Source organism: Danio rerio, chromosome 21 (genome assembly GCF_052040795.2).
Source record: "Danio rerio strain M-AB ecotype USA chromosome 21, GRCz13ab, whole genome shotgun sequence".
NCBI lineage: Eukaryota > Metazoa > Chordata > Actinopteri > Cypriniformes > Danionidae > Danio > Danio rerio.
In genome coordinates, this window is record NC_141041.1 from 43,115,976 (window position 1) to 43,129,134 (window position 13,159).

Here is a 13,159-nt window from a genome sequence, read left to right on the forward strand (position 1 = left end):
GGAACAAGTGGAGCATTTAATGGTTTCGGGATTGTCCATTTGCACTCACTTCTTTATAAATTAAAGTTTTTTATAGTTGGATAAACATCTAAAGGTCAAAGGAAGTGAAACAAACATAATAAGCAAAATGTAAACATACCCTTGTTTTATCTTTACTTACTGACAATGTAATATAACACTACCAATCATTATTCTAATCATTACCCTTAGCTCTAAAGGTCCTAATGTATTCACTGCAAAGTTATTTTTTGTTCTTCACTATAAGGGTAAAGTGTGAAAAGGTAAATTGAAGTTAAGGGCACACTTTTTAATTTTAAGGTTCAATTGTCACTACTAAATCAATAAATAAGATTTTTAGCCCAATAAACTCCTTCAGGTAAAAATTGGGTTTAGGTTTTGGGTACGATTCGGGATGCTGACAGGATCCTATTTTATTAGTTCTAACACAGACAATATCTTAATAATAATCAGTAGTTAGCTAGAGTAGATAAGCCAGTGGTTAAAAGCAGTGGTGTAAATTAACTAATTACAAATACTCAAGTAACTGTAATTAAGTAGTTTTTCTTAGGAATTGTAATTTATTAAGCGTTTTTAAAAATGTGCACTTTTGCTTAGTACCTTGCAGTATCTGTACTTTTACTCTCACTACTTTCCTTCAACCTGCAGTCACTATTTTATTTTTTCTTGTTTATGGGAATTAGAAAAAATCTGTCCTGTAATTCTTGTCCAATCAAATCACACAGAAGGTAAATTGCATCATAATGAACTACCTCAAGACATGTGCACTTTACATTGCAGCATACTGTTTGGAAGCATTAAGTGTCCAAGAAGATGTTCAAAATCTTTTATATGCATTAACCCAAAGACTGTTTAGATCAATTACAAGAACGCAGAGAACGCACTTGCGTACTTGTGGAGACCGGTCTTGCCAGGTGTCCTCGAAAGAACAAACACAGGAGACCACGAGAACAGAGAATGCGTCCTTTGAGATGCTGCGTTCTTCCTGATGGTCACATGACCTTTACGAGTTTTAAATGGTAAATAATTTAAACATTACAGCATTTATACAACAATTTATTGTTTTTCCCCCTTTTCAAAATATATACTTTGCATCAAAACATTATCAATATACTCTGCACAATATAAATAAAACTGATTTTAATACGAATATCAGCAAACAAACACCCTTAATGTGTTTATTCCTATATTAAGATGTCCATGGTAATGTTTACTTTCACCGTTTCATTTAGGGAAACTCCTGAGTTAAATAAATGATATCTCTAAACTTTAATAATAAATCCAAATAAAATGCTGCGCTTCCCACCTCTAGTTGCAATGACTTCTGGTACTTCCAGAGCGAGAGAGTGTTTCTAGAAAGCCTAGTATGAGATTTATTAGCTAGGTCAGATGCATCTAATTGGGATTGGAACTAAACTTTGCAGGACACCGGCCCTCCAGGACCAAGTATGGGCACCCCTGGTTTAGATGCATGTCACTGATAAGAAGATGATGGATATTTACTGTATGATGTCCGAAATGGCCTTAAACACCCAGCAGGCACACAGCAAAAAAATGAGTGTACATTTAACTCAATTTGAGTTTAATTTAACACTCCTTGGGTGTACATATGACTCCCTCCATTTTGGAGTTAAAATAACACTTTCTAAAGTGTAAAATTTGTACATTACTCAAAGAGTTTATTTTAACACCATAAGAGTTTATTCTAACATCAAACCGGAGTGGTTGTTACCCTCCAAAGTGTTAATATATAAAATTTGTACATTACTCAGTGTTCATTTTAACACCGTAAGAGTTTATTCTTACATCAAACTAGTGTTTGTTACCCTTTAAAGTGTTAATATACTAAATTTGTACATTACTCAGTGTTCATTTTAACACTGTAAGAGTTTATTTTAACATCAAACCGGAGTGGTTGTTACCCTCCTAAGTGTTAATGTAGAAAATTTGTACATTACTCAGTGTTCATTTTAACACCGTAAGAGTTTATTCTAACATCAAACTAGAGTGTTTGCTACCCTTCAAAGTGTTAATATATAAAATGTGTACATTACTCAGTGTTCATTTTAACACTGTAAGAGTTTATTTTAACATCAAACTGGAGTGCGTGGTACCCTTCAAAGTGTCAATATATTACCTTTATTTCCTAATTATCAATTGGTGGGTGTGACAGATAACAGTGATCAAATATGTTGAAAATTGTTTATTAAATGTTCATTAAACTTTAGAAATATTTTCAATACATTCAACTCTGCATTTAAAAATGCAACGACATTTCAATTTTTTTTAACAAACTTTAGAAAATCTGTTTCCACAAGTGCAAGAAAATAGAATTAACACATGCGCAATAAAAAAGACCATTGTTTAAAAACTCCTTGTTTTGCAAGTCATAGAAATATCATATAACTCATTTTGTAACTCATAGAAATATCATAACTCGTTTTTTGTAACTCATAGAAATCATATAACTTGTTGTTTTGTAACTCGTAGAAAACTCATAAACCTGAGGTTACCTGAAACAACATATACTTATTTCATAAAGTGCAAACATGAAAGTGCCCATAGACTAAGCTCATTTCTGCCACAAAAAAAGGAACAAGCTAAAAACTCACAATTCTGACTTCAATATAAAATCTGTAAATACATTCAGCTTATGTGCTAAACAATCAGAAATTAGTGCAAGCTAATTAAATATTTTCGTGCACAAAACAATGCACTGGAACAATATACAAATATGGTTCTTCAAATCCATATGATGCCTGTAAGTCAAATGGTCTGAAAAAAGGAAGATCCTCAACTCTTGACAAACCAAAAGTGTTATTTTCTCTTACATGGTATGCATGAAGATGCTCAACAAATCCAAGTGTTTCAAAGTCTTTAGTTACCAAAAGGTTTTGGTCCTCTATGAAAATAATTTCACATATTTTACTGAAAATTGGTAAGTCCTTCTCCATTTTACTGAACACCAGTAGATCATGACGATATTCCGTTCCTGAATATTTCAGCCATGAAGTTACTGTGATCTCACGGTCCAAAAAATGTGGATACATTTTAAGAATAATGTCACGATATGGCAAATCATCAAGGTCTAGAGTTTTTAAAGGTCCATATTCAACATTTTTAACGGGTAAACTTTCCCAATGATACGCAATTGCATATTGGTGTTTTATAGCAAAAGACTTGGTGAGGTTTTTAAAATTTTTTATGCTGTTTTTAAAAAACTTGTGTTTCGCTTCACAACGCATCGACCATACATGTACTAATGGACCAATTTTGCGTATACAATGTGGATAATGTAGCATAAAATGATGCTTGGGAATCAAAGACTTTTGTGGATATAGCTCTTTAAAAAGACGATGATGTTCTAAAATTAGATGTTTCAGATAGTAGGTCATGCCTTCTGTTATCACAGGAGAAAACACTATGTTGATGATCTGTAACAACAATAGTAATAAACGCCAGTAATTATTTTCCTCTTCAATGAGGTCTCCAAATATCAGAGGAATGTTCCGTATTAAACAGAATGTCTGAATGGCATTTAGACCTATAGAATTAGCTGTCTGCTCTAGATTTAATCTAGTGGGTCGGTTTTTTCTTTCAAGAAAGCCATAATTGAAAGAATAGATTCTGTTACATACGTCTTGTCTTGGTATAATGCCAGAAAGATATTCAAGAAGTAACTTCATTTCATACTGACCAACACCCTCGAGGATGTCGTGCATTATATCAGGGGAGTAGTTGTCACAAATATGAAAGTATTTTAAGTCATTAAATAGACATGTACGCTTAACCCCAAAAGATGAAGTAATGCTAGGGTCAGCTACCAAATCTGCATAGTGCTGTTCTTGTAACGCTTTGTTTCTTAATGTAATATTAGTGTCGTCTTCACTGAAAACAGACTGAGATGTTTTTTTGTCTACTAAACAGAACCGACAAAAGTAAAGGGCACTAAAAGATTCCATAAAACCAAGAATTGTGTGCATTCCCAAGTTGTCGCCAGTAACCTGTGCAATAGTGCCAAACAAGGGATCTTTGGAGAAAGGAACTGGAATGCCAGAACTTTCAAGGACTTTTAAATCTTCAACAAGGGGCCGCAAAATTGCATCAAATCCATAGTTTTTAATATCCTGTGCATAGAATAATGACAATAAATGTATGTTCATTAAGCTTGAATTCATTTTGGGTGGAAAGTTCCTAAGAATAAAGTAAATTACTCCAATTTTATGAATGCCTTGCTTCGAGCCCAGCGGATTAGCAGATTCAAAATCATCATAGTATAACTGTATCTGAAGTGCATTTTTATGTTTACTGTAAAGTGGGTGGTTTTTAAAATAATCCCCATCACAAAAATCTTTATAGACAGATGTACTCGCACTTGGACTTGTCATATGTTTACATATATCCGAATTCCTAAATATAAACTGCAATGTGTTCAAAAGGGGAATGTAAATGAACTTGTCGGTTACAGGAACTTGATCATAAGTCCTCGTCACTCTATTCAATCTACTGTCAAATCGTACACCTAGCTTTATCTCAGTAGGATCGACAACAGCCCATTTGTCTTTGAAATATTTTTTCCATTTGTGTTCTGTGTTTAGATTTGTGAATGGATTATTCAGACTACTAAAACAGTCATCTACCTGGGATGGTGTTGCAAAATCCTTTGCTGGAAGTAAATTCATTACTTTACTTTTAATATCAGAATGTATTTCATGGACCAGTTCCTCCATGTCCGATATTACAGAAGTTACAACACTGGTTGCTACTCCACTATTTTGCAATCTAGCAACAATAGATGCACACATTTCTTGAGTGTCAATCACCCTCCTTTTATCACCGAGTGGTGTCTCAGGTTGTTGTTCATTATGATTATTTAAATGTGACGGTTCAGTATCTTCAGTCTGATTTTCAGTCTCTGCTTGGTCTAGAAATTCATGTCTATGAACACTACTCAAGTGTTTTCGAAATCCGGCATAAGTCATGAAGCTATGCTTGCAATTGTTCTGTGCACATTTCAAGTTCAATTTTTTCCCAGGATAATAAGCATGAATGAGTTTTAGATGACGAATGAGGTCATTAATTGTTAAATGTACCGCTTTACAAGCAAAACAGCGGAACATTTTCAGTCAGTCAAGAGAGCTAATTCAGAAGTTTGGCTCGTAGGTCCTTTACCCTTGGGGTTTCACGAACTGTGCCACAACCAATCTTGTAGATTGTTGTCTGAACAAATGTAAACATTGCATTTAAGGAGTGGGGGTATGACACACTAAAAACAAAATACGCTTTAAACAGTTCGTCAAAAGCAGAAAGGGATGACTTTGCCTGACATGGTAGAAGTTTTCCATCCAGAACAATGTAGAACTCATGAATGGCATTCTTTGCAGAGCCAACTGCAAGGAGATGTGGTTGCAGGCCTTCAGTCTTCTCAACATATTCAGTTAGACTGCAACAAGCCTGAAACAGGTGAAAAACAGATTTTCTTACAAACAAGTAACCTACAATACAGCTCACTAATGTTTCCATGCAAACCTTGTGAAACTGCACAACATGATCCATTGCCTCCTTAATGCTGATCTTTGTTGAATTGTTTCTACCACCTGCTGAAGGTGGCAAAAGGAAAGCCAGTAGTAAAAGACAGGACATGTCACTGTCCCATCCTGCAAGCAAGAACAAAGAGAGCATGTAGACCAACAACAAATACAATAACCAAAAACTTACAAATAACAAACCATTTAATACCTTGCCATTCACATTCCAGGTTCTGTCCAGTGCCAGCTGCAAGCAGGCTGTTTAGGTACAAGTTTGAATTAAGCGTTTTCGCCTCTGCGATGATCTTTGGCTTTAAAGTGTCCCATTGTTCTAGTAGTCTGGAAGCGGTTTCAGTTCCAAATTTGATGTCAAAGTCTTGAAGAACCTGTAAAACAATTACAAACATAACAAAAATTCACACCATGCTTTTTGCATATTACCTAATTTTATCTCAACCAAATACTATTATCTGTCTCTTTCTCTTACCAATCCCTTTGTGTCGAGAAATCTTGGAAAAACTGAAAGAGCTGTGCTGGACTTCTCTGCATCATGAATAAGCTGCTGTCTGTGCTTGAATGTTAATTTCATCTTCTCAAAAATCTGGTCCTTGTCAGCACAATGACTCATAAATGATATGGCTTCTTTGCATTGGTCGCCATTGAGCTGCTTTTCCAAATAGTTCCAGTTGGCTCTGTTAGCTGTTGGTCCTCCGTTGCCTTCATCATCCGATGCTGCACTTGACCTGGCATTTCTTGTGCTCTGGCTTTTGCTTCGGCGTGAAACTGTTTTCAGACGCCATGATATGTATCCTTGATTGCTCTTGGGGTCATAGAAATGTTCCTTAAATAAAAACAAAATGACTGCTGATAAGATCAAATGCAAACATTTAAAATTTCTGATCATGTCACTACACTAGACTAAAAAAATACTGATGAAGAATACAACAAAATTTATTTAATTCAATTAGGGGAACTAGAAATGTAACATAGTTCCACAAAATCTAAAATATGTTTCTATAAGGTACAGTAGAATAATAATAAGTTTTAAATTCTTACATATCCAGTTCTTGAGTATGGATCCTTCAGTGATGGGCAAAGAGTTACAATTCCCAAGGCACAGCGTGTTTTTGTTTCTTTGGAAGGGACACGACTATAAGAACAAGAAAAATAAGTTAAAACACTAAAACAGTTTGATTACAAAAATTGTATCAATGATTTTTAGATTGAAACCTACCCTTCTTTTTCAGTTATGTATGCAACAACGATGTTGACTAACTGTCGCCGGGTTGAATCTGTGAGCTTTCCATGTTCATTATATTCGGCCAAAACGGCAAGTCCACCTGCCTTTTCTTTCAAAATTTCACTGACAAACTACAATAAAAACAAAGTAATAAAATGTCTGCATAATAAAAAAATTTGAAAAAACTGCCAAACACTTCAACTAGTACATCATGAAATTTAAAAATTACCTGCTTAGCCTCAAAAGCTTCATCAAAACGAGGTCTCTTCATGCTTGGCCCAGCACGGTCATCAGTTTCAGTGTGGTTTGGGGTGAGAACTAGTGTGTCTGAGTGGGAGCTACAAGAATCGAGGACTGTGCATTCTGAAAGTAATAGTAATAATAATATTAAAAAGCATGTTATATGTACTGCATTCTAGTGATGTGCCAAGCAATTTTAAAATTAGATTTGCCCTAAGCCAAACTTCTTAATGTTTAACATCACAAAACCAAAAGGTATGTCAGAGATTTTCAGCATACAACTTTGCATCACATAAAACATGGAATTGGTCTTTCAAACTTGCGAATATAGTAGGCTATCAGTTGTTTTTGACTCAAGAGAGAGCAAAAACAGTATTTAAGATGCTGCTCGCTCCCTCAGTCACAAGTGCAGTCGCCAGTTCACTTACAAAACTGATGAAATAAGGCTTCACAATGTAGGAAAAACCCAGAAGATTAATATGAAAAAGATACATTAATTTGATTTTAGTAATAGGATTTACTTTTAAATATTAAATTTAGTAGTACATTTCAGTCATGAATGATTGAATAACTAAGCATTTACACATTTTTAGATAAAACAATTTCACAATTTAAGCACAAGTTATCTGACATATCGTTTTAATGGAACTGTAGCTTGTCGCCACATATGAGGCCAGTTTAAATAATTATAACAGGGCTCGAAATTGCAACCATTTTGGTCGCATATGCGGCCTAAATTTTATCTATGCAACCTTAAAATATATTTGGGAGGAATTCTGCGAGTGCTTAAAATTGTTGTGTGCGACCAGTTTTTACTGCAAAATGTTCACCACATTCACGGATTCGGGAGACATTCACGCAGAATGCATCTCTAAGCTCTTTGTCTGCACTTGAAACGCAGCACACAGAAATGGTTTAAAACAATTGTCATGTCAACTTGCTGCAGTAAACAAAGCCAAGTCCGTAATGCTTGCCCCACCTTTACGCTCTTCTTATTGGCCCACCACTGCTCTAGCACTGAATGCGAATGATTGGTTAATATCAGCTGTCAATCACTCAGTCAGCGCCTTGCCTTCTGGCGTCGGATGAGAGAGCTACTACCGTGAAAAACTGTAAAGCGCTGAAGATGAGAATGAAGATAACACTGGCAGATTTTGTTTTAGAAACCATGGCATCTAAAGTTAAAAATGACACATCTTACTAGTGACTATGTGCTGAATGTTAATCCACCATCTACACTTTTCCAAGAGTAGAAGACTTCCATTGGCCTCAAGTCCGCTATGAAAAGTCTGTGGGATGGAGTTTTCAGGTAACTGTTTGCCACATATAGCACAACAGCTTCTGTTTAATCCTTCATATAAATCGCCAGATGCTGTCCGCCATGCAAGGGGCAGCTATATGTCAAATTTAACACCACGTACAACATCGCAAACGGGCTTGCACTGAGTAAACTAACATTGCTACTCCTAAAAAGACCAGTATTGCTATTAACATGACGTATGCATATAATAAGGTACAGTAAGTGTCAAAAGCATCAGTGCAATATCAGACAGCACTTGTGAGAACAGCACAGTTATACCATTAACAGATTCATTCAAGCAGTGCGTGCAGGGCCAGTGATCGCTCCGTGTATGCTTTTGGTCACTCAGTTATGTTATAAAAATGTATTTTCTTGTGATAACTGGATTTCGTTGAGACATATTTTCCTTACGCTTGCATATCTATTAATTTTTTTTTTTTGCTTGTTAGTTTGATTACTGTTGATTTCAAATGCAATAAATATGTTTGTATAAAACTTGTAGTAACGGTGCTCATAATTGGTGGGTGCGACTAAATTTTGGCTGATGCGCCTAAATTAGGAGCACCGGTGCTACCAAGCAAAAAGGTTAATTTTGAGCCCTGTTATAAAGTTAGAAAAAAAGGCAAACAGATGTGGTTTATTAAACATTGAATGCATGGGACCAGAAAGCCCTGCATACAGAAACTTGCCTGAATCTTGGTCAATGACTCTCCAAAGTATATCACGCGATCTCTCCTCCAGCACGTCAGTGAAAACATCTTCATCTACCTCCACACCGGTGTCATCTTGCAAAACCAGATCCTTTTGCTCGATGGAAAATTTCTTCTTGACTTGACGTATTAAAAGAAATAACATTAATTGAAAAAAGACATTCCACCTGCAGCAACAGTCAAAACAAAAATGGAGTCAATAATTTAAGAACTTACCTTCTTTTATTAGACTGCTGTAATCAACTTCATCTACCTTAATCAACTTCTTTTTGCCTCCATAAATGACTTTGAAGAGCATTGTAGCTAAAGAAAAAAAAAAAGTTTTCGTTTGATTAGGCTTACAGTGTGATTCAAAAGAACACATTGATAAACCGGTGTTGTGCCGAAATCTGTGACTTGTTGAAAACTGTGACCCGTGTGTGACGTTTAGTAAAATTTTCACTCGGCAAAGTGCATGACGTTCATGCATGTGACTGTGAAAGCGCAGACACAAAAATCAAGCAAATAGCGTCGAGCGGTGCTGTAAAGAATGTTTCAATTCCTGGGATTCAGAAAACAGGTTCATGGAAGAATTTTAATGTAGTCGTGATATTTTGTTGTTGTCTGCAGGTAGACTGCTAAACTAAACATTTAGTTGTGAGATTTGAGTTGAAAAAAAAAAAAAAAGTTCATTACAAAAGCTAATTACTGAGTGTCACATTTTGTATTAGTAAAATTAATCACCTTTTTAATGACATTCTAATCAATTGACATCCAACTGTATAAAGATATCTGGTCATCAATGTTTTAGAAAACAAATAACTTTGACACAAAATGTCAATTTATTAAACATTATAGTAAGTTTATACAGGGAAAACACTTCTATCTTAATCCTACCTGTATCACATGTAATTTAAACTCAGTAATTGGCATTTGTAATGAACTATAGGATTTTTTCGACTCATGTTTAGTTATAGCAGTCTACCAGCAGACAACAACAAAATATCACATTAAAGTTTTTCCATAAACCCGTTTTCTGAATCCCAGAATTTAAAATATCCTTTACAGCACAGCTCGATGCTATTAGCTTGGTTTAGACGTCTGCGCGTTCACAGTCACGTGCATGAGACAAGCACGTTCCCGAGTGAAAATGTTACTGAAGAGCGCGACCTGGTCAATTTTCGACGAGTCACATATTTCATCACAACGCCGGACATCACTAACTTAACGTTATATGGGTTATTCAGATGAACGGATCGTTAGAGAAAAGGAAAAAAGCTGTAATTCGCCGTTTAAAACGAAGTGCGACCAAAGTGAAACATTAAAGGACGCGCATTTTCAAAATGCAGCTGCCTCAGGGGCAGTCAACGGCGGGAAACCCCGCAGTGATAGTCACAAACTAATTTTTAAAACACATAACGTTAAATATTTCGTCGCGAGAGGATTAAAACTGTATTAATCTGAAATCATAGCCATTTAACTTATCTTTTCGATATGTTTAGGGTCCACGTGCGAAATAAGCCAATGGCCTTACAACATGCTCAAATGAATTAACGTTAGCTTTGACGCCGTGCGACACTTCTCACAAACATTTACAAATATTTAAACTATTTGCTAAATGTAATTATAACGTTAGAGTATTTATTATCGTTGTATCAAACATTTCTTTAGAAAAAACGGCTAAAACTTACCACTGAACTCGGAGCCTCCAAGCCAACCTCCGTGGGATCTCCAACTGAAAAGACAGCCGCGGAGCTGAGCCTCGTGGGAAATAGTGATGTTCGATTCGCGAACGAATCAATCAATTTACCTGGATCGTCCTAGTGAATCAGTTCACCAAGTCCAACTGAATCGTTTGAAACTGTTCACAGTCTCCATTAATCACTAATCACAAATTACTTCAAAATCCTTGCTTTTTAACCGTGCCTGGCACTTTCTCTGATTAAAAAATAAATAAGTTAAATTATTTAGTTACTCGAACAGCGTATGAACGTGCTTCACTTCATCGGCTTAAAAAATCCTAAAGAAACAGGTTCTCGTTCAGTGTACTGATGGTTCTAAAACAGCTGCAACGGTTCTCGAACCTCGTTCTCGAGTTAAGAACCGGTTGCAGCTGTTTTGGATCACAAGTACACTGAACCGAGAGCTACGTGAACGAAATGCGGTTTCTTTCGGACCCGTCCGATTTAAGAACCTAAGAGCTAAAACTGTGCCCATGCGTGAAGTGCTGTGACTCCTGAAGCGGCCGAACACATTCAAGCTCATGACCGTTGTCTGAACCAAACTAATTCTTTGGACTATTTTGTGCTAATGCTATTATCATCTTATGAAACATTGATTTATTAAAATAAGATCATTTAATAACAATTTAATATTAATAGAATATGCATGTGCATATAGTTCACTGTTTCTGATGAGAATTAATTTATTATATCATATAATTGATTATATCATCAAGACTCGTAAAACATACTGGTTTGATCACTGTTTGTCCTAAAGAACCGGTTCAAATAAAAAAAAAATGGACTTCCCATCACTAATGAGAAATACACTGCATATTGGGTTAAAAGTTTAACACTGAAAAAAAAACTCTTAAATATACGCGTTTTCACACTCGTGGATTAAAATGTACTCCAGTTTTAACACTGAACAACACCAAAAAAATCACACTGTATATTTAACACTGGAATTTTTGCTGTGCACAAGATGTCAACATGCTTTAGATTGAAATTGTACCCTGACGTCAAGGAGACGCTGCATTTTGTTTGGAAATGAAGATCGTGTTTACATCAGAACTCAACTTCAGCACGATGTCACTGTCCAACCTAAAACCAATCAAATTTCAACATCTGATGATGTTACAGCTTGACGTTGTGTCCACGTTACCACTATGACATCTATCAGATTTGAATTTTGAAACTGCTTTTATTCTTGTTGAAATAAAACGAAAAAGACTTTCTGCAGAAGAAAAAATATTATCAGACATACTGTGCAAATTTTCTTGCTCTGTTAAACATCATTTGGGAAATAAAATCAAAGAGCGGGCTAATAATTGTGACTGTACATGAACTTGTATATTCCCCTGCTGTCTACTTTGCAAGCCCCATGCAAGACTTTTTTTTTACAATGTCAAGTCCACCAATGTCCATTTTCAAATTTCAAGTTTCAATGTTTATTAGACAAAAATACAGATAGCAATGGGGGGTTTTCAAACATCTGAGATAATAAACAGAAGAAATAAGCAGGAGTGGATTGCCATGTCGGACCCTCAGAGCCAAACCGACTTTAGCCTACCACTGTATACAACAGCCACAGACCAGTGGAATCAAACTCTTCCAGAATGTTCACTTTGGCAAGCTGTTTTAAACTCTTAGAACACAAAACAAACTTCAATTTGGCATGATTTTATCTTTTTTTTTATTATTATTATTTTTTTTTACCAATGTTAAGATTATTGGGGTCTTATTGTAACTCACGTGGCATATTTCTGACAAGAATTGTAGAACAGGTTGCTACATTTTCTTACTCATTATGATTATCAAATTTGAAAAATGGCAATACAAAAGACAGTTAAATATTAATGTTAAATTATCAGTAGCATATTAAACATGTAGTAAATATGTAGTTAGGAACACCTTAATTTCATAAATCAAACTTAAGACAGAAGTAAGTTTTTCATGTAACTTAAAACTTTACCAATTCCCCCCAAAAAATCAGCAGTTCAAAGACAGGAGGTATTGACCTTCTGGCTTCCTCAGCAGAAAATATATAAAATATTCTACACAATACTCACTTTCCTCCACATGTTGTTCAACGAAGCACCAGACATGACCAGCCTGGACAATCATACCCTCAAACCCTCTGGGAAAGATCCTGCGACAGTCTAAAAGAGAGAGATTTAAAATGATAGAAAGCCACATAAATCTACAGCATTTAGTCTATGAAACACTCCTTCCAGAAACATTAGTAAGATTACAAACAAAACTTTCAAGCATTTCCTTTTAAAAAGAATTATAATGGCTAAAATCTCAATATTGCCATTTTCTGATCATATAAATAATAAAACATCTATAACTTAAGGGGTTAGTTCACCTCAGAATGAAAACAGTCATTATTTACTCACTTTTGTGTTGTTTAAACTAGT

General features: G+C 35.4%; 1 protein-coding gene and 1 long non-coding RNA gene across 2 annotated transcripts in view; both read right to left on the reverse strand.

The window, feature by feature from the left end:
* LOC147838945 (uncharacterized) overlaps positions 1-13,159 on the reverse strand; it is a 1,276,407-nt gene that overhangs the window by 221,322 nt on the left and 1,041,926 nt on the right. The window lies entirely within an intron of this gene.
* Positions 2,207-10,763, reverse strand: LOC147838946 (uncharacterized). Its single transcript, XM_087301810.1, has 10 exons — positions 10,707-10,763; positions 9,253-9,339; positions 9,016-9,156; positions 7,016-7,149; positions 6,781-6,917; positions 6,603-6,696; positions 6,034-6,387; positions 5,758-5,932; positions 5,548-5,675; positions 2,207-5,472 (listed from the first exon to the last, which is right to left on the reverse strand). Exons 2-10 carry the CDS (start codon positions 9,332-9,334, stop codon positions 5,158-5,160), a joined length of 1,560 nt encoding a protein of 519 aa, XP_087157936.1. The 5' UTR covers positions 9,335-9,339; positions 10,707-10,763; the 3' UTR covers positions 2,207-5,157.